General features: G+C 38.1%; 2 protein-coding genes and 1 long non-coding RNA gene across 7 annotated transcripts; 2 read left to right on the forward strand and 1 right to left on the reverse strand.

Moving 5' to 3' along the window:
• Positions 1 to 472: 472 nt before the first annotated feature.
• On the forward strand, positions 473 to 12,461 carry LOC117156552 (uncharacterized). 5 transcript variants are annotated; one of them, XM_033333673.2, is made up of 12 exons: positions 473 to 555; positions 635 to 874; positions 951 to 1,191; positions 1,377 to 1,615; positions 1,721 to 1,892; positions 2,361 to 2,819; positions 5,487 to 5,685; positions 6,388 to 6,627; positions 9,051 to 9,137; positions 9,915 to 10,046; positions 10,124 to 10,275; positions 10,850 to 12,461. In XM_033333673.2, the coding sequence occupies exons 7-12, from the start codon at positions 5,488 to 5,490 to the stop codon at positions 10,974 to 10,976; spliced, it is 936 nt and encodes a 311-aa protein (XP_033189564.1). In that variant the 5' UTR covers positions 473 to 555; positions 635 to 874; positions 951 to 1,191; positions 1,377 to 1,615; positions 1,721 to 1,892; positions 2,361 to 2,819; position 5,487; the 3' UTR covers positions 10,977 to 12,461. The 5 variants fall into 5 exon arrangements, with proteins under 5 accessions (XP_033189564.1, XP_076474020.1, XP_076474018.1 ...); XM_076617905.1 differs by having other exon boundaries at positions 1,721 to 1,888; positions 1,950 to 2,819; XM_076617903.1 differs by having other exon boundaries at positions 1,721 to 2,819.
• On the reverse strand, positions 5,151 to 7,448 carry LOC143302586 (uncharacterized). The gene is made up of 3 exons (XR_013058201.1): positions 7,381 to 7,448; positions 6,402 to 6,722; positions 5,151 to 5,655 (listed from the first exon to the last, which is right to left on the reverse strand). It is a non-coding gene; the product is annotated as an uncharacterized LOC143302586 (long non-coding RNA).
• A 2,287-nt stretch (positions 12,462 to 14,748) lies between the features above and the next one.
• LOC117156512 (uncharacterized) lies at positions 14,749 to 16,696 on the forward strand. Its single transcript, XM_033333591.2, has 3 exons — positions 14,749 to 15,009; positions 15,275 to 15,359; positions 16,316 to 16,696. The coding sequence occupies exons 1-3, from the start codon at positions 14,852 to 14,854 to the stop codon at positions 16,511 to 16,513; spliced, it is 441 nt and encodes a 146-aa protein (XP_033189482.2). The 5' UTR covers positions 14,749 to 14,851; the 3' UTR covers positions 16,514 to 16,696.
• Positions 16,697 to 23,838: the final 7,142 nt, after the last annotated feature.

Genomic DNA, 23,838 nt, shown 5'->3' on the forward strand with positions numbered 1-23,838 from the left:
AGGAATTAGTACTTCCGATGGACCTTTTACTTCTACGGAAGAATTAGTTCACCTTGTTGAAGGTCGTTTGTTAGTCCCGTTACGTTACTATCCATCTATGACGTATATACATATAATGTACACCGTGTTCAACGAACAACGTTTTAAGTATCTAATAATACTTCAATCTTGAAATTGATTAACAATTCCTACTTTATGAGACATATTATATAACTACATGAGACACGATCATCGTCATTGTATCGATAAAGTTTGGAACGAATCTAAAAATATTTAGCAGCTACAAGATATTTAATACAAATGTGTACTTCGTAGAGCCCGTAAAAGTAGTTTAATCATCCATGCTCGAGATATCTATCCAAGCTGTATACTAATTTTTATAATATATATATATATATGTAAATTCTATAGAATTCAAACTACCCGCCAACCGACATTTTTACTTTTGCTTTGTTTTACCGGCAGCCATCTTACTGAATAGATTAGATCACGAGAGAAGAACGGTAAGTTAGGGCTTAGAAAATCGATTCTCGATTGGTAACATTTGTACGACAGGTAAAATCTATAGTAGATTTATTATTAACTGTTATTGTATATAATTTAATTTATTCCCAAAATAAACTTGATTTTCCAGAATCGATCGTCTTATTTACCCCAAGGATTTATATTATATATATATGTGCTCAGTGGCGGATTTAACCCTTTAGGGGCTCTGAGGTAAACCAAATTTAAAAGAAGCTTATCCTGATCAAACGGATGCCTGTTAAACCAATAGGAAATTGATATTTACGTCTCCAAACGATCTCTTTAATCTCAGTTTCTAAATGATCTTTATCCTCCGGGTAATCTGTCACAAGATACGCACGATACGATGGTCAGTGTAGAATCGTCTTCAAAACTGTCATGGTAAGCGAGTCCCGTTCGATTCAATTGTTTTTCACGTATTCTAGTAAACGCAAGGATCCTCCACAACACTTCAGAATACAACATGGAGCGCTCGATGGCCATCTCGAACATTCTATACGTGTTGATTCAACAGATATCGTACCAGCCAAACTAAAATCATTGTCCCAGTCTTCGCCTACCAACAAACGTATTTTATGTAATTCCGAAGATCGTTCATCAAGCTTTTCGACAGCCACCTCCCGGTCCTCATAGCTTTCCGGGGTTTACAGCGTCATTAGTGTCGAGGTAAATCCGTCCCCGATTGTTCTAATGAAATTCTTCTATCGAATTTCTTTCATAGAGCGTCCGAAAATTGTACACCGATAGACCACTGATCAAAAGTATCAAAGAACGATGAAACGTAGAAAATCGAATACACGTACGCAAGTACGTTCACCGAAGGTCCGACTTATTTTTTTCGCGAATTGCAGGTCGCTCTTATACGCGGTGATTAGCGAGATGCTCCTAATAAGAAGACACGACTCCAGCATCCCGCTACTGAAACAGTTATGATGAATCGCGACCGCCTAGTCTAGGGTGCACGCAACGCGAAATGGGCCTTCAAGAAGAAAAGGAAAGCCTCCGGCTGTGGACGAGTGAATGGGCCAATCCAACGATCGATCGATGCATCGTCGTTTTATTTCGCGTCCAATTCGTTTGGTTGATGCCGGTGCGAACAGGATATTCTAATATTCACCGACACCTTCGACTACATCGACCTTCTTTAGATAATTGAACGATAAAGTTTCCAACATCTTTTATACGTTTGTTTTAGAAATCCTTCGTGTGGTTCTTATTGGAAAGAACTAATGACACGATACAGCCGGAGAACGGTTGAAAAGTTTATCTCATTCACGATACGTTTGTATTCTAACTGGCCTGTGTTAACCGTCTTGATAAACTCGACGGAATCGAGGAAAACAAGAAAGCTCGGAATGATGCCGTAAGTAGGTAGAAAAATTATTCCATTGGGAAGAAAAAACCGCTAGCGTCAATGATTACAGATTTTTGCGGTCTCGTGGAATTTGCATTTTCGAGTAAACAGTCGTGACTGGACACTCTAACACTCTACTTTGTATTTGTACTTCTATTAATGCTATTGGAGAAATGTAACGCGACCGGAGATCTGTTTCACGTATTGAACGTCATGATGCTACACTTTGCATATTTTATATGTTTCTATTTGTTTCTTTTACTGTAGGCTCAGAGCCCCTTACAAGCAGATCGATTGGATTTTTACTTCCAGTTTCTTATAGTACAGCAGATTCTTCTATCGGATTCCTAATTCTTACATAATGTTGCTATTCTGTTTTATTTCTCTTAACGGTTAATTAGTAGCTAGTATCGTGTACATCTATGCGCTATAATTTTGCTCTTTGAAATTTCTCATAGATACATAAGTATCCACGTTCTAGCCATGGCAGAGCTACGCTTGAGAATGATATAGCACGAGCTCAGTTCCGGACAGACGCGAATTATAATTAAACTACGAGATGCATCCTTTGAACTTTGTCAGAAATAATTTCAGTAATCAACGAAGCAAAAACATAGGGAAGGAGGGAAAACTCGGTAACCGAACGTTCGTTCGTACATTGTTTTGTGCGAGAGTATTCGATCGCGATAAAAGGCTGGTGGAATGTTGAAACCGTAAAATCTGGACGAAAAGTATTCGAAAAGTAGACCTTCGGGATCGACAGCGAACAGAAGCGGCAGAGGATTGGTCCGTTCCATTGAAAATAGTGCCAAAGGTGTGTGGTCATTGGCCGTGCGGCTTACCCCCACGTGAATCCGCAAGCTATATAGAACACCTCGCGTGGAATTTCATCTTCAGAACTGAGAGTCAGTGTCAAGGAAGTCTACCTGGAAGTAACGAAGTAAGTACCTTACAGTTTGCCCAGATACGTCGACACTCGCGTATCACACGTTACTTTCCTCCGATTACTGCGATTTAACGTTCAAATTATCGAAATTCTCTCGTACGATCGTTCAATGAACTTTTCCATTTTTTTCCAGTTCTAATTCTGACAGATCATTTTGCATTCGTACTTACATAGTCTGGACTCTTGGGAATATAATTTCAAAAGCTCGGTTCGATCGCTCTTTCAACGAAAATAATTTTAAGCTCGATTTATAACACTTGTTCCATGGTCGAGAGTATCAACGTTCGATGTAAGGGCATCGAATATGGAAGATTCTTTCTGTCGTGCTAGAAATCGACGATACGCGAACGAATTCGACGAGCTAGGAACGGGTAGCAAATGCCTTTTACAGATGCCGGCAACAGTTAGAAATCGTTCGCGATTTTTCCTCCGCGGCAGGTACCGTTTTCGAGAGGCGTGGCTTCACGCTACGTCTTTTCTATTTGCTTTCGAAAACCATTCCTTGGAATTCCTCTATTCACTTACGTTCTATCATTGAATCCAAGAAACGAACGAACTTTTTTTTAAATTCTTTCTTTATCTATGAATAATCATCGCCAAAACACAGAAGTGTTCCTTAATTCTTTCTTTTATTTGTATCGTATATTGTTATATGTCGACCGTACTCAATCTTCCATTTTAATTTTCTCGAACATTTATCAGAAACTTGTTCAACTCCCTTTTTAATTACCCAGGGAGATCGGATTTCTATGATTTCCTTTTGCTGGGCAACGTTCTTCCTTTCATTTTTTTATTTATTTATTTTTCTTCCTCGACTAACCAACCGGTACAGTCGAGGACGAGGAAGACGTCAGTAGGTCGCGACCGCGTTTTCAGGTAACGGTACCTGCCGGGTTCAACAAACCGGTAGCTTCGATCGAGAAGTGGGCTACTTGGTGTTGCCAGGATGACCTTAACCGCTTTGACACACTTTCCTGTCGCTCGATGCGTCGTTCCTCCGCTTTACGCCAGTACCATTCCGCTTTATTCGTTTCGCGTGCCCGCGATCGCTTCGCTTTTTCCTCACCAACGCTCCGAGGCTCAAGATCAAGGTTATCGATACCGGACTACCTAGATGAACGTAGCCTTCCATCGAGATCACGGAACCGTGTACATCCTACGATCCTCTTTTTGTATTAATTAAGAATATGTAGAATCTTCTCTGGCCACTATGTCTTTCTACATTATATGGTATATCAAAAAAAAAAAAAAAAGAAAAATTATTTCCCGCTCCGGTTACCAGGTACTTCTGGTTGAATATTTGTAATCGATAGACTGGCAAAATGCAATTGCATTTACGGGAAGTTTAAGAGCAAGAATATAAAAAATTTCCAAAGTGCGATTGTATGATTATTTTCATTCATATTGAATCCTCATTCACCAGATTGAGATACAAAAATGCAAAGAGTATCCAAAGTACGATACTCGTTGCAGTATTTAGAAGATGGGCAAAATCTTTATTTAAATTTCATTCCCTTCAATCATGTTTCTAAGGGTATGAATTTGTATGATTATTTTCATTTATATTGAATTCTCATTCACCAGATTGAGATACAAAAATGTAAAGAGTATCCAAAGTACGATACTCGTTGCAGTATTTAGAAGATGGGCAAAATCTTTATTTAAATTTCATTCCCTTTAATCATGTTTCCAAGGGTATGAATTTGTATGGTTACTTTCATTTATATTGAATTCTCATTCACCAGATTTAGATACAAAAATGTAAAGAGTATCCAAACTACTGTATTTCTTCGTAGTACGTAAAAGATGAAAGAAATCTCTATTTAAATTTCATTTTTGGTAATTGTGTTCATAAGAGCGTGAATCTGTATAAACATTCGCGATTTAGTAATCGACGTGGAAGATTATTTTCATCTGTTTGTAAGTTTTATTGTAGAAATTTTGAGAGAGTTCGTAGTTATTATAGTATTCGTTCAATCATTCAAAGGAAAGCAGATAGATGAATAAATTGAAGACCGGAAGCTGCGACATATTTGGAGCGTGAATCGATATAGTGAATTCGAATTCCTCTTGATTCGGTTCTACGTTCTTGTTTTCTCTTTTGAGTCATTCGATGCTGGAGAGAGCGTGGCGTCAGTTACATTTACGCGTAATTAAGGACTCTCTTCCTTGAGAGAGCATATAATTGTTTAAAGGAAAAGAGGTAGAAAAATAAATTCAGCTCTGCTGTTGCCTCCTCTCATCGTCAAAAGTCTCTTATTGGTGTGTACAACTTCAATATTTTATTTATTTTAAATATTATCTTATGTTAAACATTCTCTTAAAATACTAAAAATCTTTTCGTTTGCAACAGTGAGGACAAGATTGAAACATACAAATCCGAGGATCGTAGCAGCGTTAAGAACGGAAGCTGTGACATTTTTCTGATTCCATATAAAGAGTTTGAATTCTTCTTGAACTTCGGTCCTCCATCCGTGTTTTCTCTTTTGAGTCATTCGATGTTAGAGAGAGAGAGAGAGAGGGAGAGAGAGAGCGAGAGTGTTGCATCAGGCTTACTACATTTACTTGTGACGAAGAACTCTCTTTTCTAATTAATCATCGAATCGATCGCTCTTTTGGTATTGATCGACGATGATGGAGAAGGTTGAATTTTCTTTTCAGAATGAAATACAATCAGTACGTGTCGCTATGCTTGGTGGCGCTTGTTCTTGGACAAGCAGCATCACTGCCACAGCATCCTCAATATCCGCAACAGTTCCAACAGCAGGTGAGGGACGAGAGGAAATTCGCGGAGAAGCCAAACGCCATGAAGAAGGTCGCCCTCGATGACCTGGACGACATCAGCACCAATCAGATTCAAGTAAACTATTAGAAACATTTTTTAATTTTTTTTTTAAATCGATACATTATGTATTTTAGTAACTCTTTAGTACAAAATATTTTTTACCATATTGCTAACAGTCTTCTATCCCACGGCGTATACATACATATGTTATTAGTCTGCGAATTTTTATGCAGATTCATATTTTTCAGAATATATTTAAAAAAAGAAGAAAAATAAGAATTTTCTTGGTAGAAAATTACGTTGGCTTACTCTCACACCTCTTATTTTATAAATTTTCTTTTGTCCATTATTATACATATGTAGTATACAATAATAATAATTAACATCATCATTTATAGTCGTATTAGGTTGTCTATGAAAGTTTTTTTCGCTTTACAAGAAAGTAATAGATTCACAACGTTCTCTTCCTTTCTATATTATTTTATTGAATTATGTATGATCCATTTTGTAGTAATAAAAAAGAAAATACATAATTCAATATGATCCAATGTAATTTGCCATAAGTCAATGTATGATCCATTTTGTAGCAATAGTACAAAACACATAATTCAATGAAATAATATAAAATAAAGAATGTTGTGCATCTGTTATTTCCTTGTAAAACGAAAGGAACTTTTGGGACAACCTGATATTTATTTCCTCTCATGCAAATTGATTCGTCTCGAACTTCCATTTTCTCGATTTTAGACTAAACGTTTCTCCGTTTTGTTCCACCAGGAAGGTAGCAGTACCGGGTTTTCGTGGTCGAACATGCTGAGCATGCTGATGCAGATGCTCTTAGGGCAAACAGGCGGTGTAGCCGGTCCAAGCAAAAACGAGATCGACGATGGAGCACCAGCCAGTCCTTGGGCAAATTTACTGTCAGTAGGACTCAGGGTGCTCACCGCTCTTCTAGGAGGTCCTCAACAACCTGTCGATGGTATCGACAAGGTTGATAATCAGAGCAGCCCCATGCAGGTACTCTCGCAACAACATCACACATTTCTTCCCTTTGATTACGGTCATTTCCGCTTCCACGTCAAATTTCGTAGAATCTTTAGTCCATCCATTACCTAAAAATCAAACGTATCATTTTTTAGGTATGTTCATGCTGCGATATGTTTCATGATAACATACAGCGTGTTCTATTAGTCACGGCACGTTCTATTAATCGGCAGGGGGATGGTCGTACGTGAAAAAATAAGTCGAAAATATAGAATATAATTTCTTCAGGCAGCGCTTTGTTTTTGAGAAAATCCAATTTGAAAATTTGCTTGGTGTCGGGGAATAATCTACTAATTGTTTTAAAGCCTCGTTAGACTAATTGTTTAAACTGTTTTCACAGAAGTAGAGCTTGATCATCTCTAGTTAAGAATTTAGCCTCGTACAGGCGTGTGACGAATTTCCAAAATTATTTTTCTTCAAAACCAAATTTTATTCTATATTTTCGACTAATTCTCGCGCGTAGAATAAATTTCCTGTTGATTATTCGCTATCGTTCGGTCCGCAATTAGCGAAGTTCGGGTATAGCTGACGACTTTTGAAACTCGATTTTCTCGAAAGCAAAACGACGTACGAACAAAGTTTGCTCTATGTCTTCGACTTGCTTTTTCACGCGGAATCATTTCCCTTTGTACCGTGATTATTAGAAAACTTTGTATACTTGATCGGAATTAATATTGGACATGTTCGCGACTAAGAAACAGAGTTAGAAAGCAATCGGAGGGTTACTTGAAACGGTTTCGCGCAACAGGAACAGCGAGTTTCCGAGACTTTCATCTTGATTCGGGTCGCGTAACGAAAGCAAGCACAAGCTGAACTGACTGTACCGCGAGAACCGATCTGGGTCAAACGCATTGTAGGCTCAACTGAATTATTCCATGGTAATAGCCACTCATATAGTTTTATAGAACGTTTTGTAGAATTTTTTTTCAAATTCTAGTAGAATGTTGTCTACGATTCGATGTATTTACCATGGAATCGTTCGATCGACCCCTCCTTTCGTAGCATTTTGTCTAGATTCCAGTAACGCTGTACATTTGAATAGCTAAGGTCCGCTATCCACGAAGCGTCGCTTCATAGACGCGTATTAGCGCGTTGATACCAACAGTGAAACGAAATTTTACGCGTCGAAACATATTACCATGCATCGGTAAGCAGCTTTCATCAGACACGTTACAGTGTACGTAGATCTGTATCGGCGGATTTGTATCGAAATTATCTCATGCAGGAATTAGGATACCGAATACGATTTCGTAGGAAATAAATTTCCTTTCGAGGAGAATCTTTAATTTTGTATTTTTTTATAATCAACACATCGATCAATTTATGATCTGCGATAGTCCGATTGATGACGACAATACTGGAGTTGGAAAATAATCGAATATTTTGAAACATGTGTTTCAACGTAGGTTAAAACTGATGCAGATTTCGCGAAAGCTGAGTGTCGATGCATCATGACATGTTTTTTCGATGTGCAGACCGAGCTTCAGTACGGTCGTCGTAAAGCAACATGCGCCTGAACATCGGCAAACCGTTTTCGTTGCTGCGCGTTCTTGTCATGACGACAAGTGTTTAACATTTTCAGTAGAGTACTCGACATCTGAGACGTATCGTTATGTCTAATAGATTACGCTTACGTTTCTATGAAGCGACACTTCGTGGACGGCGGGCCTAAATTAGAATTAGTAGCACGTCTACGCTGTAAACTGTACATCGCTGAGCATGAAACGGAACACGGAGAGACGTTCGTCTTTCTCCTAAAGAAATATTCGTTTAGAATTCGAGAAGAAGATATCGCTGTTTTTCTATCTATGATGGAACGTGTCGTTCGTGCACGCATTGTAAAATAATATCGTCGCTTCTACGTCCTCTTACTTTTGTACGCAATTCTTTTTAAAAGAGAAATCACAACGACGTACGAGTCGTTTGTCGACACGAGCTGTTACTTCCCTTAACGAGCTCTACTGTCTGCTGTTGCAATTAAGGGGACCCTGGACACGTTAACGATCTTCACGTTTTCTAAACGACTTAATTTCCCTTTCGATCCGGTTTCGATCCAACTTCGTCCTCTTTCGTTCGATACTTTTTTAAAATATTCTATGAATTCTAAAATCCTAAAATAATGTCTTTTAGTATTATCAATGGGTAAAGAAAATACCTTTTCGATTTAACTTTTGTCTAACTTCCTTCCTTACCGTTCGACGGAATATTTGTTTAATTCTAAAATTGTAATGTATTATAGAATAGTTTCGTAATTGAAGATCGTACGTTACTGTGATTTCGTGTAAATTATAGAATATAATCTGTTGCTTGGGGCAACGTTACAGACTCGATCTCCTTTGTAAATATATCATCAGAGAATGTTAACTTAGAGCACATGGCTGGTGTCGGTTGTTTAGGGCATTTTGACTGCGGTGCTGGGCGCGTTTCTAGGACAGGGCAGAGACCCCGATCAGGTTGCTGTCATGGCTAAAAACGCTTCCGAGGTTAGTACCTGATCGAACACATTGTACATGAATGATTTCACTCCTTCTGTCTCTTTTTCTAATTGACGTTTCGTCAAAAGATACACTAGAATATAGACTATGGATATTTATACGAAATACATATTTTTCTAAATAACTAAAGAAGCAGAGTATTCTACTTTGGATATTTTATATATCTTCGTATATGCGTTTTATTTTTTGTCCTTCGTCACACACCCTGCTAAGATATTAACAAGTAATCACAATTACATGCATTCCATAATATGAATAAATAATTAATTAGTTATTAGCTAGCGAATTAGTACAGTTTTATATACTTCTATAGGCGGTGCAAAAGATTTATCTCCTTTAGGAAACTTAGGGCATTTTTCACATTGTCTTCTTCTATTGGTTAGAAGCGATTGCATATCGTTGGGTATTTTTAAGTTGCATCTTGTATCTTCGAATTTGATGCAGTAGCAAAGTATACATACGCTGGTGCTGTTGGTGTTGCAATACTCAGGGGGTTCAGCATTCTGTTTTAAGTATTTTATGTATCTTCGAATTCCCCACAGATGCATAAAAATCCACAGTCTATTTATCACTTCTAAATTTTACAATGAAGTTTTCGTGAAAAATTTTATTAAGATCAATGACAGAGGAATTGACGAAGCGTCGATAAGCTAAAATAAAATAAAAAGTACGCTTTCCACGAGTAGAATAATGCTTTTGCTCTGTTGATTTCGCCTAGTATTATAATTCTTACACGCATTTAATGGATCAATTTCTCCGAAACAGTTCATTAGCATAGTGATCAATCTTCTGGACGCGTTGAAGACCTCGTTCTCTCATCGTTCCCTGGCAGCTAGGTCTATGGGAAGACGAGACACGGTTTCAGAAGCTGCAGTCGCCTCCATTTCCATGCTCAAGGTACTTGAAAATATAATTTTTTGCATAAACCTATTCTGTTTTTATCCGTTCTGAGATTAACGCGATTTTTATTTTAGGGCTACATGAGGTCAGTGAAGTCATTTAATAACGTTGGTCGTGCGGAAGATGAAGGTCAACGAGGCTGCGCCGAAAGAGCCCTCTGCGAGGCCAGTGCAGAGTGTGTTGCAGATGCTCAGGGGACGTCTTCTATCTTCTGTCAACTTGGATCGTAAGTGCCTTTATTTTTCTTGTAGTGTTCTTCCAATTGAGAAGATTTCTGGGAAGAATATATATAGTAAGTATATATATAGGCGATGAATGCTTTTCTAGTTAAATATTTGAATTATTCTATAAACGTATAAAAGAACAAAGTTCTTCAATTCGTCGCACTGACACATTTCATTTTCAAATATCCGATGTTTAAAATTCTCAAATTTCTAAACTTACGAGTCTTCTAATTCTCGAAATCCAAGTTTTCGAACTTTTAAATCCTGTAATCCCTATATTTTTACATTCTTAGATTTCCAGAGTTGAAAAGTTTCAGATTTTCAAATTAACAGTTGACACAAAGCAATTAAAACTCAGGTATCACAGTAGTTAGAGAGTGTACAAAATATTAAAAGTATCTTCGACACAATCTACCTAAATCGTCATTTTGTCTTATAGACTGGATTGCCAGAAAGCTCCTCGATTGTGAATCTACATAACATTAACAAAGAAAACAGTGATTGACCGACACTGGCAAACAACGTAATACTTGCAATAATAAACGAGTAATAAATAAAATTTCTTACATTTTCAAGGTACGCGACAAGTTACCTGCTCCAAAGGCAGAGCGGAGTAGGTTTCGAAGCACTGTACGAAGCAGGTCGACGCGGACGCACCGGTGAAGATTGCAGAACCCTGTTCATGGACTGCAACGCCGTATGAAAACCCTTTTCGATTCCTTCAAGTACGATTTAGACTCTCTGCGACGCGACTAACACCGCACTCGGTTATTCCTAACTTCTCTAAATTAAACTCAACGAGGAATTCCGTTTAAAATGATCATTCCTTCGTTAAAAGATTTTCTATTAACTTTTGGAGTATCTTGGCCGGGTGTGTCGCGTGCCGAAGTTTAAATCGCACCGATGGAAGAGTAGCTTTATACGCGAGAACCGTGTCGAGACCAAACCAGAATGGTGATCCTCTTCTCGAAGCTCTCGTTCGACGAACTCGCCTCATCGATCGACCAATTTTAAATTGGAACATTTAGAACCGAGACTTAGTCGAAGCGAAATTATAACGAAAGTAAGATCCGATCTGAATTGACGAAATCATAGGTTTTATTGATCGATTAATGATCAGTTTTTAATACATTGTTGACCAGTCACTAGTTAACTCGTGTTTACACGCACGGACGTTGTGGCTGGTGATACAGGCGTTCATCTTTGGATAAAATATCAAGCAGTATGCATCAGTGTTTGCATAAAATAACTAGTGAACAGTGTGTTAATTTATTGGTCGATCAACGTGTCCGACAGCGTTGCTATTAATTGGTCGATAATCCGTAACGATTGATAAAACTCTCCGAGTTCTCTGGGATGTGGAAACGTTCCTGGCGGATCCTGAGAGTTCATTTACGTAAAAGGAGTTCGCGACAGAGAGGAATACGCGTGAGAAGAGGCCGTGCACGAAACAATGGCGAGAGTATAATACACTTTAAAGTAGATGTAGACTGAATGAGATTCCAGGGCCTGGACGAACTGTGTACCGTTTGGACAGGTCTCTACGACAATCACGATATTTATTTCTATTTATTGAACTTAGTGGACATAGAGTTAGCCCGTAGTCGAGACTCGAACAGCTACCACGCAAAGGGAGGACCCGTTCTTTTCCTTGAAAATCAATTATCGAACGTTAATTGTAATATCTGCATTGTTAATCTCTGTTTGAATTGAATCTGCGTTTTCTTTTTGCCACGATCCGAGTCGACATCTTCAATATTTAATCTCTAGCTTGTTCGCATCTAGCGAGACAGTTTCTTCGTTTAGGGGAGGAAGACGAGCTTTGAGTTGTCGGATGTTTTACGTTTGGTAAATCAGATTGACGAGTTTCTTCGAATCTTTTTTTCTGGCTTGTTTCAATGGGATTCGAGGAAATTTGTACGTTGGAATGCCCCTCCCTAGTTTTCTTTTTTACGAGTTAACGTCTCAGGATATTGTGTTTGTTTTATCACCCGCTCAAAATTATCTATTGTATATAGGTATTATATATGTATACACGTGAACACACACACACAAACAAACAAACACACGGGTGGAGTTTTTTCACAATAGCCACGTTCTGTTCTATTTAGCTCAGTTAGCGTATCTCTTAGACGTAAGTTGTATGTATGATGTGCGGTACGATGATATCTCAATTGAAATTAATAAACGGTCTTATTGATAAATCTTAGTCCTCGAAATCCTTCAAAATCCTTAGTCCTTCAATTATAAATTATAAATTTTCAAATCTTTTGTACAAATTTGTAACACTGGCTTTCGTTATTTTTGCACGCATCCTCTACATAAAATTCATTAATAACAATTAAGGCAATTAATACGCCGATTATTGGACCAAAGTCGCGTTAGCTTCTCGCTGTGACAACTTTCCTTTCTTAAAAGTCCTCGAGCTAACCGACGCTCTCTGAAAATCGTTGCTGGCGTCATCAGCGTTAAATCTTCATCAAAATACCCATGAACATTCACAGTCTTCGAATCCAACCAGGACAGTCGTCTCAGTAATCCTCTAAATTAAACGCAACGACAAATTTCGTTAAAGATTTCATTTAGCTTCATACGCGAGAACCGTGTCGAGACCAAACGAGAACGGTGATCCTCTTTCCGAAGCTGTCGTTCAACGAACCCACCACATCGATCAACCGATTAAATCGACCGCCTTTTACAACATTTAGAACCACGATTAAGTCGAATTTTCATGTAAAATGTAACGCTACTTTTTGTCTAGTCTCTTTGATTTGGAATAGAAATCAACATAAGACAGGTGAATATAGTGTAAATTTTTTTACCACAATCTTTTTTATTAACAAAGGTTCCGTGTAATATCTGAATGACGTTTTTTCTTTTATCCCTCGATATTTTTGGTTTTTCCGTCCCTTTTTTGAAGTCCTTTATGCCGAGGATTCGAACTCGCGACGCGTCGTCTTCAGTTCTGGGCTTTAACGAGCGTAGCTGGCTGCCCCGCCTTATCCCTCGATATTAAAAAATGAAGAAATTGAAAGATCCAAAGATTTAAAGATTCAAAGAATCGAAGTTAAGGGGCTATTCTGGACTAGAAATTTGAAAAAATCGAAAATTTTTTTCGTATTTCCAAAGTTTAGACATTCAAGAATATGCCCTTGAAAGGATTTTTCGAAATTTCAATTATTTTATGAGTTACAGCCATGGACAGTAGTACAGAAATGGACAGTAGACGGTAGACCTCGTCCGAGTAAACTCGTCTCAAAACTTTAAACGCGTTTTTCTCGAAACTACATTTTCCGAGTTGGCGTGCACGATATCTCAAGTTCTAACGAACCGATTTATTTTAAATTTGGTCCGAATATTCCTTATATACTCCTCTATCGTCCGGACCACGCTCAGCTCAAAATCTTTAATATTACTATTTTTTAAACGTTCGAAATTGTCAAAAAAACGTGCGAAATAAGAAATTTTTTTTCAAACGGCCGTCATTTTGCGAAAAAATGTTGTATTGACTTTTCCAAGGTTCAGACGATAGCGGCATCCATACTAATTAAGAATCCGTTCGCATTTTTTGTTTCGGGTGACCAGAAGGGTTGATATCACGCACGCCACGACACCCCATTTTTTTGGCAGCACCCACTTTGCCAGCTCGTAACTTTTTAAATATTGAATCTTTTTTTTCAGTGAATTTTTTACGTAATCTCGAAATATCAATAAACAAATGCTAAAAAGAAGGATAGCAAAAATATTTTTTGTTTCGCTTGTACAGAGCTTCAAAAATCGGCCGAAATTCGTGCCTCTAGACCAGAATACCTCCTTAAATGTCGAATCTTCGTGAAAATCCTACTTGTTCCTTGAACCCAACTAGGTCAACTGTCTCAGCAATTACTCGGTTTAAAGACATTCTGTTGCTGAGATAGGGAACAATGTGTCTGCAGATCTTCATGATAACAAAAATTATCTTCGCTTCTGCGACAACGAGGACATTGTGCGTTTAACCGGTGCAACCAGCGGACAGGCGCGAACAACGCCAAGAGAATCACAGTCCGTGACCAAAAGCAAGAAGAACAAACTGTTGGTTCCTTGCGCGAAACAGTGTGAATTAACGCGCAAAGACGGAAGGTTGCGAAAGACGGAAGCTTCTTCGCGCGTTTGTCGGTGATTCGTTGAAGGTGAGACACCTGTGACTCGAAAGTGCTTTCTATCAAGAAAATTCGAATTCTCCTGCATAATTACAGATCCTTTGAAAATCGATTGTACCGAGACATTATTAATTAATTAATTTTTCTGTTGGCAAATATACTTGCAAACGATGTTCGAATCTATTGATGAATTTCTTCTAAATTTACAATTTTTCTATTATAATTTATTTTTCTTCAGAATTAAATACTTGGCAAAGTACTGAAAGCAGTAGCACAGATCAAAATTTTTACCAACCGTTGAAATTATTTCTTTCAAAATTTATGACTTTTTCGAAGTACCAAACGTGGTAGGTACTTTTTTTTTTTTTTTTTTTTTAAAGACGTTAAAAATGGTAACTGTGGATGCATTTCTATAAACTGTCGATAAACCTTCTTACAGATGACGTTTAAATCCTTGATGAACTTTGGAGGCTACAAGGATTCTTATTATCCTAATGTTGATAGGTACCATAGTGGCCCTGCTGGTGGCTACCACCACAGCGGATCTGGAGGATACCATCACAGCGAATCTGGAGGATATCATCATAGTTCTCGAGGGTGAAGAACGCTACTATCGATTAGAATTCTCGTGTTGCATAACTGGCAAAATCGTGGCATCTTGATACAAATGACAAAGAAATAATTCTTTTACAAAAATATACAGCTTGTGCTACGAACTTACTTACTTTTTGATCGTTGTTACTAAATTACTGAGATAATCAATTGTTAGTTAGATTGTCGTTAAATTATTATCATCATTATAATTATTATATTTATATTATAATTATTCAGATAATTATCGTGATGTTACGAATATTTTCAGTGGCAAAGGCAAAGGAGGCGACAAGGGAGCTGCACTCAGTGCTCTAACGTTGCTTGCTTTTCTCTTCTTACTAAACATCATGCAGGTAACTTTTCTTCCTATCGAACTATCTGCGAATCTTCTTCGAAAAATTTCCATCTAATTAATTCACAACACCTAAAATGAACAAACATTCCTTTGGTGACTAATTACAGTACAGACATTATCTTTCTTTCTCCTACTTTTTCTTTAAGGGGGTATTCTGGTCTAGAGGCACGAATTTCGGCCGATTTTTGAAGCTCTGTACAAGCGAAACAAAAAATATTTTTGCTATCCTCCTTGTTAGCATTTGTTTATTGATATTTCGAGATTACGTAAAAAATTCACTGAAAAAAAAAGATTCAATATTTAAAAAGTTACGAGCTGGCAAAGTGGGTGCTGCCAAAAAAATGGGGTGTCGTGGCGTGCGTGATATCAACCCTTCTGGTCACCCGAAACAAAAAATGCGAACGGATTCTTAATTAGTATGGATGCCGTTATCGTCTGAACCTTGGAAAAGTCAATACAACATTTTTTCGCAAAATGACGGCCGTTTGAAAAAAAATTTCTTATTTCGCACGTTTTTTTGACAATTCCGAACGCTTAAAAAATAGTAATATTAAGGATTTTGAGCTGAGCGTGGTCCGGACGATAGAGGAGTATATAAGGAATATTCGGACCAAATTTAAAATAAATCGGTTCGTTAGAACTTGAGATATCGTGCACGCCAACTCGGAAAATGTAGTTTCGAGAAAAACGCGTTTAAAGTTTTATTGCACATTGGTCCCGGTCGGACCGGAGCAGATGCCACGTCACAAAAATGGCTGTAACTCATAAAATAATTGAAATTTCGAAAAATCCTTTTAAGGGCATATTCTTGAATGTCTAAACTTTGGAAATATGAAAAAAAAATTTCGATTTTTTCAAATTTCTAGACCAGAATACCCCCTTAAATATTGAATCTATCATATTGAAGAAAATGTACTTTTACGCCCGACTTACTGATCTATGCCGTATTTTCAGCAATCGATGCAGGACCAGAATTCGATGATAACGACGACAGCGGCAACGATTGTTCTGCGTGACAACGATCAGCCAGTGGTGGTGGACTCGAAGGAGGAAAAGGAGAATGCTAAGAGGGAGGAGACGAAGCGCGTCAGTAGTTACAGGACGCCAGCAAAATCCAAGATCCAAAGGCTTAACAGTCAATATATTAAATGAAATCAGATTAGTACACAATGATTCAGTACAGAGTTAGTTGAAAGTAGATGAATTAAAATGAAGAACTTTGCACCGAGACCAGAATCGCAAGCTGTTCTCGTACACGTTTAACAATGTCATCGTTAAAAGATCGCCAGCATTGAAATCGTATTAAGATAATATTTATTGAATTCATTCTGTAACAATTCCATAAACAGACGTGCTTCGAAATATCGTATAAGTAGCATCATACGTTATTCTCATAATTCACACTCCGCCGTTATTTTTTTCCTCTTTTCCCTCTTCGTCTTTCGTAATTCCAATTTTTCTTCCCTTTCTGTATATACATACATATATATATATATATATACATATTTATTTATTTATTTATATCTTGTTCGTAATGTAATTCTTTCATTTGTATGTGTGTGTATGTATATATATATATATATGTATATAATAATAGCCGTATAATTTCTTTGAGAATAAACATACATATATACAGCGAAAAATGTCCATCTCTTTCTTACGTTCTTTTCTTCTCTCTTCTTTTTCTTTCTTTTTTTTTTTTTATTTGTTCATCCTCGAAATTTCTTATAATCGTTTTACGCGCGAACGAATTTGCGGATACGAACACGTTACTTCCGGTAAGTCGACGCGGAACTCAGTCGAAAGTTATTATATTTATAAGAATAGACTCTATAGGAATAAATAATTTGCTGTTTCTCAGAAAATAACAGGCTTAGAGCCGTCCGCGACGAAGCTTCTTGCTTTTATCTTCTTTCCTACGGATTTCTTTTTTGTCTTTTACGCCACTTTTCTCCTATTTTTTTTTCTTTCTCCCTCGTTTCTTTTCTCTTCTTCTTTCCATCTCTCTTTTTTTCCTCGCGCCTAAAGAAAAAGATTCTTATTACAGTTAACACCGAGCGGAGTTGTTTCTTCAATTTCCCTATTACTTTAATTAACAACGCGGGTCGATCGTTTCCCATTGTCGGACCTATAAATATTTATTTCTTCGCTCTGTTACTCGAATATTCCTTGCTTTTCTCTTCGTCACCTCGACGCTCCTTTCACCGCGATACAACGATGATCACCGCTTTGCGTGCAACTTCCGGTTCCTCAATAAGACGACTCGACCAGCGACGAGCTCTGAACGACCCACCGGAGGATCATCAAGATCGAATCGGGAGCGATTCAACTCAGATACGCCTAATTTTCCGCAGAGTAATTGCAAGATCACCGTGTTACATTTTTTCTAATTAACGTACAATAATTTGTGATTAATTGTCGAAAGCTATTATGGGTCAAACTCCATCTTATGCGAATTTTGTTCGTAGAGTATCGTCTGGCGATCGTATCACTCTAATCTTATTCGTAACCAACGCGAGAATAACATTTTAATTTTTATCTTTCATTTTCAACGTCGAATAATAATCATTATCGAATAATACCAAAAAAATTGACTTGCACTCTTTTTCGATTCGATTGGCTTCTAAACTAAATAGAACATCGTTTCGTCTGTGGTGCAGTATTAACGTGAATTTTTTAAATGTTAACTTAACGACGAATAACGTATCAATATATGGCGATAAATTAATAAAAAAACGTTAACGTGACAATTTCATTAAACGGCGGAAGCGAAAGGGAAATTCAGACATATCTGCGTCAACGAATAATAGCAATAGCAGACAATAATAATAAAATCTTCTGAGATTACTACGAGGCCTACGAACACGTTCCAGTCAAACTTAAGCGACGTCAGAAGATTTTTTCAGAGGAAAAAGATGGGGCGGAAGAAGCTCGTTGTCGTGTCGAACGATCTCACATCGAGAACCATTTGCCTTGGATTAACATTGCAAAACCTGTGTATTTCCATCTATAGTTAACACTCCTGAACATTCGCGATATTTTCTAACAAACGGTTCCTTCCTTTCCTTCTTTTCTCGTCTTTTTCATAGATTTCTCGCCTCGTGGACGATTCCTTGACCACGGAACTCCACAACTTCCGGTACACGCTGCTGCCTCCGGTCTCACAACTTGCTGACGGCGAGAGAGCATTCTACAGTCTAGTGTCTAGAGGAACGCGATGTTTGAAATGATTGAGCCAGCCGTCAAAACACAAACACCATTTTTATTCTCTTTCTCCGTCCGGTTGCTTCCCTTCTTTCTTATCGCTCGCTTTTTCTCTCACACTCGCTCTCTTCCTTTTTTCTTCATTTCCCCTTAATCTCTCTCCTCTCTTGTCGCTTTCTCTCCCACTCTCTCATACCACGATTCTCTGCAGCGTCACCGCGACATGCGCCCTCCGATTCTCTTTTTATTTACACAACATATTTTTTTTTCTTTAGAAACATCGAAATATCTCGGTAGACGTCCGCTAGTCGTCAAGTAGCTTAAAAAGTAACCGTGTAACGACGTGTATTGCTAAGGGAGGCTGGAAGGGTGGTTGTAATCGGGCTGCGACGGCCCAGTGACTTTTACGAGTTTCCCTCGAGGCTCCTGTACGCGTTCCAACACGTCGCGATGCGCGTTTTGGGCTCTTCGTGCGATTTAGCTTAGCAGCGACGCGTGTTACGGGCCATGCAGTTCGATTACGGAAGCAACTTGTATCGATGCAGCAGTCAGAATTGCGTCTTGGTCGATGAACAAGGCCCGAAAGATGCCGATTTATTATTCTTCTATAATATTTCACATTAAATCCAGAAACTAATTCTGACTCTCCCTCGATCGAATCAAATGGAATTTATTTAAATCAATTAATTCACTAATAACAAAAATAATATATAAAGGATACATAAAAAAAAATAATATTATATTGAAATTTAACAAATATACAAAAAGAATAATCCTCAATTAAAATTATTAATAAAAAAAATACTAAAAATAATAAAATTTCAAAAGAAATTATTTGAGAAATAGAACGTAACGAGCCTAAAATAGAATAATTACATAAAGAAACTCGACCAATCATCATAATTGGATAAACTATCTCGCTTTCGACATATCGCGGAGGGTGGCAACGATACCGAACGTAATTTACGCTAGACTCTGATCGTTGTATTTTGTTTCTCGATGCTTGGCCGAACTTTATCCGACAGATATTGAAAAGCAGAATCACGTAGACGCGAATAATTTTCACGATCGCTCGGCTCGTTCGTTGCTAGTTGCTTCGATAACGCGCAATTAGAAAATCCGTGGCTCTCGGTTAACCGTGTTTCTGGCTGTTTCGTTTTAGTCTTCGATTTTGTATTCTTCGCGATCCACTTCCTAGTACCGATCACGACACTGGAATTGGGAAATGCTGGCACATCTTGAAATACGCGTTTCAAGTTCAGTATCGCGCCACGAACTGAAAGGAATCGATAACGCGCAGGTAAACCGAAGCTGATTACGCGAAACTTAGGTGTCGATGCGTCGCAACGCGTTTCAACGCGCGCAGGAGCCTTTACAACTTTTATATTCTTCCCGGTTTTTCTTCGTTTTCTTCTTTATTCGCTTCCCACCGTTCGTCGGATCGGGAAAGCGTTTCTTCAACGTACTTTTGTGCGGATAATCTATACAGCAGAGGTTCGTTCGTTCGAACTCGTCTCCATACTTATTTCGAATTATCGAAAGTTAATCGGAAAATGTTGGAACAATCGGAGAAGCTTTCGCTGTTCTCGAAACGAGACAGAATTAAAACACGTTCATCGAACGCGCGAATGAAACGGCAGCAGATGGTGAAAAGAACGTCTGGCGATAATTCGGACAGACTATGGACGTTGATGCGTTTGTAGAAAATTGAAAAATGGAAGAACGCACGTACGTTGAACGATTTATCATAGACAGACTTGTAGAAAATATACATACCGTCTATGTGGACTGCATATTGTATGCAAAAATCTGACGAAATATTCAAAATATAGTACTCGTTGGCAATATAAGATTTCCATTACGTTGCTTGTGCTGACGGGGATAAAAATTTGCATCAACATCCACAGTCTAAATATGAAACGCGCATGCTTAAATATCGATACGATCGAACAATTTAATTAATATCGTAGAGTTGAAATATTCAAAGTGAAATATTTGTGAGACATCGAAAGCTTCGCGTTACTCGTCATTAGGCTGCGGATTTTTACGCGTTTACGAGAGATTGAAAAATCGAGAAAGTAAAAACTGCACCGGAAACTAATACGCGGAAATGTAAGGAATATTCAAACGGAAGTAGTCGTTAACTTCTTTGATTCTCCATTTGCTTGCGTCGATAGAACCGCAAAACTGCATAAAAATCCTCGGTCTAATCGTTGTTGTAATCGACGAGTATCGCAGCGAAAGTGTTGAAAATTCGATCGATTCGATCAATGCGTACGGCGAATAATTTAAATTACGCTCGAAGATTGTCTGGAGAGCGGAAGTTTCGTCTGTCTCGAGCGGACGATCTCCAGAATGTCTCATTTCTCTTTTCCTCGGTTCCATCGTTTCGACCGGGAAAACGCAAACGAATCGCGAAGCAAGAGTAGGAATATGAAAAGTTGCGGAAAACGGTGTTGCGGCGTCAAATCGCTAAGATTAAATCGCCGACGAAGGGTCCCAAGCTAAACATCAACATCTAAGAAGAGACTCGTTGATCGAGCGTCCTTCCGTAGACCTCGACGAACTAGCTGCTAACTGGCTAACTCGTTTAGCGAGTCGTTTTAAGACGCGCCAGTCGCGCCTCTTCTCGTTCGAAGATAAAAGCGGAACGATTTGCTCAATTCCTACATGCGTATCGGAGAACTCGAAACGAACTCGTGTCATTTTGTGCACCGACTAACGCTTTGACTGCCACGGTGATCATTGGTGACCGGAGCGTTTCGACTTCTAACAATTGTAAAAATTGAATGAAAATTGACAGTCAGGGCATTTTGAATATAACCGATAAATAGAAGATACTTTGAAACAAAAAGTGCCCCATTCAACGATTAAACATTTTTATTAGAACATCAATAAAAAAAAAAAAAATGAGAACAAATCTTGCATCTAACGGTGCACTGTGTTCGCGTCCATATGTTTCAGGGCTGATCTACGAATATTATTATTAAACACAGCTTAGAAAATAATCGTAAATGCTGCTTTGTAATCATATATATAATTGAATTTAGAAGTGTGCATATACCTTACTATTATATATAGAACGAGCAAATACCGTTTACTAATATCTTGTACACGTTTCAACAATATATTCTGCACGTTTTGCTTACGACGAAATAACGAAGAGCGAATGGTTTGTTGAAATAAACGAAGTCTTGTTATAATACGTCGCTATCGACTGTTACCAAGGCGCCACGGAGGTCACCGGTGACCACCAATGAGATGAACGGTGCATCGAGGAAGAATGTTGTTTTACATCGTCGATTTATTATTATTTTGCCATTATATGCTTTGAATAATAAAAATACTGTCGTGGCGTCCTCAGCGAAACGTGTGATTTCGGCGTGGCAGTCAAAGTGTTAACCAGATTCTGTCACACCGACGGTGAAGTAATAAAATTGTGGAGATCTCTTTCTCTTTCCTCCAATTTCCTTCTATTTCTCGTATTAAATGCAAGCTGAGACGCGTACATCTTGTTGCATTTCCCGTACTAAATGCAAGAAGAGACGCGTACATCTTCCACTTGCGTTTATCGCTTATGGGAAAACTTACGTTAAAAATTCGAGACACTGAGAGGAAAAATGGACGACGTGGTTAGGGAAGACAGAGAAAGAAGGAAAAAATAATCGCGTTACGTATGACAAATGCGAATGATGACGACTTGCTGGAAAAATATCGCGTGTCCATTTTCAGCGTTTCGTAGGGAAACGGTTTGAACGATTCACCGGTACTTTGTAATTAAATAAATACCGTCTACCTTGTAATTAAATAAATATCTTCTACATTGTTTTTGTCATCGCTTCGTGGTGCTATAGAATTAGTTTGCGAGTTGCGGTATCGTTTTTAGGAACATGAAATGACAAGGGTAAATTATGATTGTTGAAGATAGCTGGATATAGGAAAATTATACATGGTGGTTGGTAAAGCGAAAAGGGGGTGATTGTACGCGAAAAAAGAAGTCGAAAATATAGAATAAAATTTTTTTTTATTTTTTGTTTTTTTTTTTAATTTTTCTATCGAGACAACGATCTACAGCGAGATCCGTTATAACGTACCGCACGCGTACCGAGCGAAAATTCAAAGTCGATTTTCTCGAAAACAAAGCGTCGAACGAAAAATTGTTATTCTATATATTCGACTTCTTTTTTCGCGTAGAATCGCCCCCTTTCCGCTTGTACCACCAGTTACCAACCACCCTGTATATAAATATATATTAATAGTATTACATGTAAGTTTACTATATGTAATATTAGAAATATATATCGTGTATCGATATGAAGAAAAATATTACTTCTGACGAATTTACGAAGCAATTATACATTTGATAAGTTTACGCAACACGAAGAAACCAGCGAAGAGATATTTGTTGCGTGTAAAGATTCGAATTTCACGAAACGTGGACGCGTCATGTTTCTACAGCAAGTCATTGATTTAACAAGCTCGAGATATTGACTGCAAAAATGGACTAAATGGTTGAAGAAAAAAAAGGAAGATATCCATAACGATCTACGCGGAGAAATGTACGATCTCGTTGCAGATCGTGCAAAGAAACGCACAAAGGTCGATCGACGACCGCCTTTAAATAAAATTGTACGAATTTGAATTGTAGGAATTTGAATTCTACGAATAGCGGACACGAGAGATCACGAGATGGAGCTGCGAAGAAAATACACGAGACACGTTTCTCAACTTGTTCGTGTACTCGAACGAACATTGTTCCGCAATTGAACACAGCCTACTAGCATAATCGTACACGGCTAATGGGAACGTATCTTACGCGGTGGAAAATTCGACGACGAGCCGAGGAATCTTCGTTTCTTTTGATCCCTCTTCGAAGAAACTTGACACAATCTTTCAGGGTTCTCCGATCAGAGTACGCTACGTTATCGCTAAATTGCGATCGGTACAGCTAATTGGTTCCTGCTAACTGGTTTGGTTAATCGTCGATTAACAAGGCAAAGGAAAGGTACGAAAGAGCCGAGCGATCAATTTCAGCGGAAACCTTTCTTCTTCTTCTTCTTCTTCTTCTCTTCTTCAATTATCGTCTCGCGGGAATCGCTACTTACCCTAAAACCTGATTTACAATGGTTCACGAAAGTATTTGAACGTTTATAGAGACCTTCTATGAATATATCGTCCTTCTTATGCCAACAACATTACAAATACGCGATTCAACAGATCGTAGAAACTCGCGATCGAATGTAAAATTATTGGACACGTCTGAGAATGATAAA

This window comes from Bombus vancouverensis, chromosome 4 (assembly GCF_051014615.1).
Source record: "Bombus vancouverensis nearcticus chromosome 4, iyBomVanc1_principal, whole genome shotgun sequence".
Classification (NCBI taxonomy): Eukaryota; Metazoa; Arthropoda; class Insecta; order Hymenoptera; family Apidae; genus Bombus; species Bombus vancouverensis.

Bases quoted from the DNA above. Each gene is read 5' to 3' on its own strand.
- LOC117156552 (XM_076617904.1), top strand. From the start codon at position 5,488: ATGAAATACAATCAGTACGTGTCGCTATGCTTGGTGGCGCTTGTTCTT. The intron at 6,628-9,050 runs GTACTCTCGCAA...TCGGTTGTTTAG, and splicing joins ATCAGAGCAGCCCCATGCAG to GGCATTTTGACTGCGGTGCT. The intron at 10,276-10,849 runs GTAAGTGCCTTT...TACATTTTCAAG, and splicing joins ATCTTCTGTCAACTTGGATC to GTACGCGACAAGTTACCTGC.
- LOC117156512 (XM_033333591.2), top strand. From the start codon at position 14,852: ATGACGTTTAAATCCTTGATGAACTTTGGAGGCTACAAGGATTCTTAT. The intron at 15,010-15,274 runs GTGAAGAACGCT...GAATATTTTCAG, and splicing joins TATCATCATAGTTCTCGAGG to TGGCAAAGGCAAAGGAGGCG. The intron at 15,360-16,315 runs GTAACTTTTCTT...CCGTATTTTCAG, and splicing joins TCTTACTAAACATCATGCAG to CAATCGATGCAGGACCAGAA.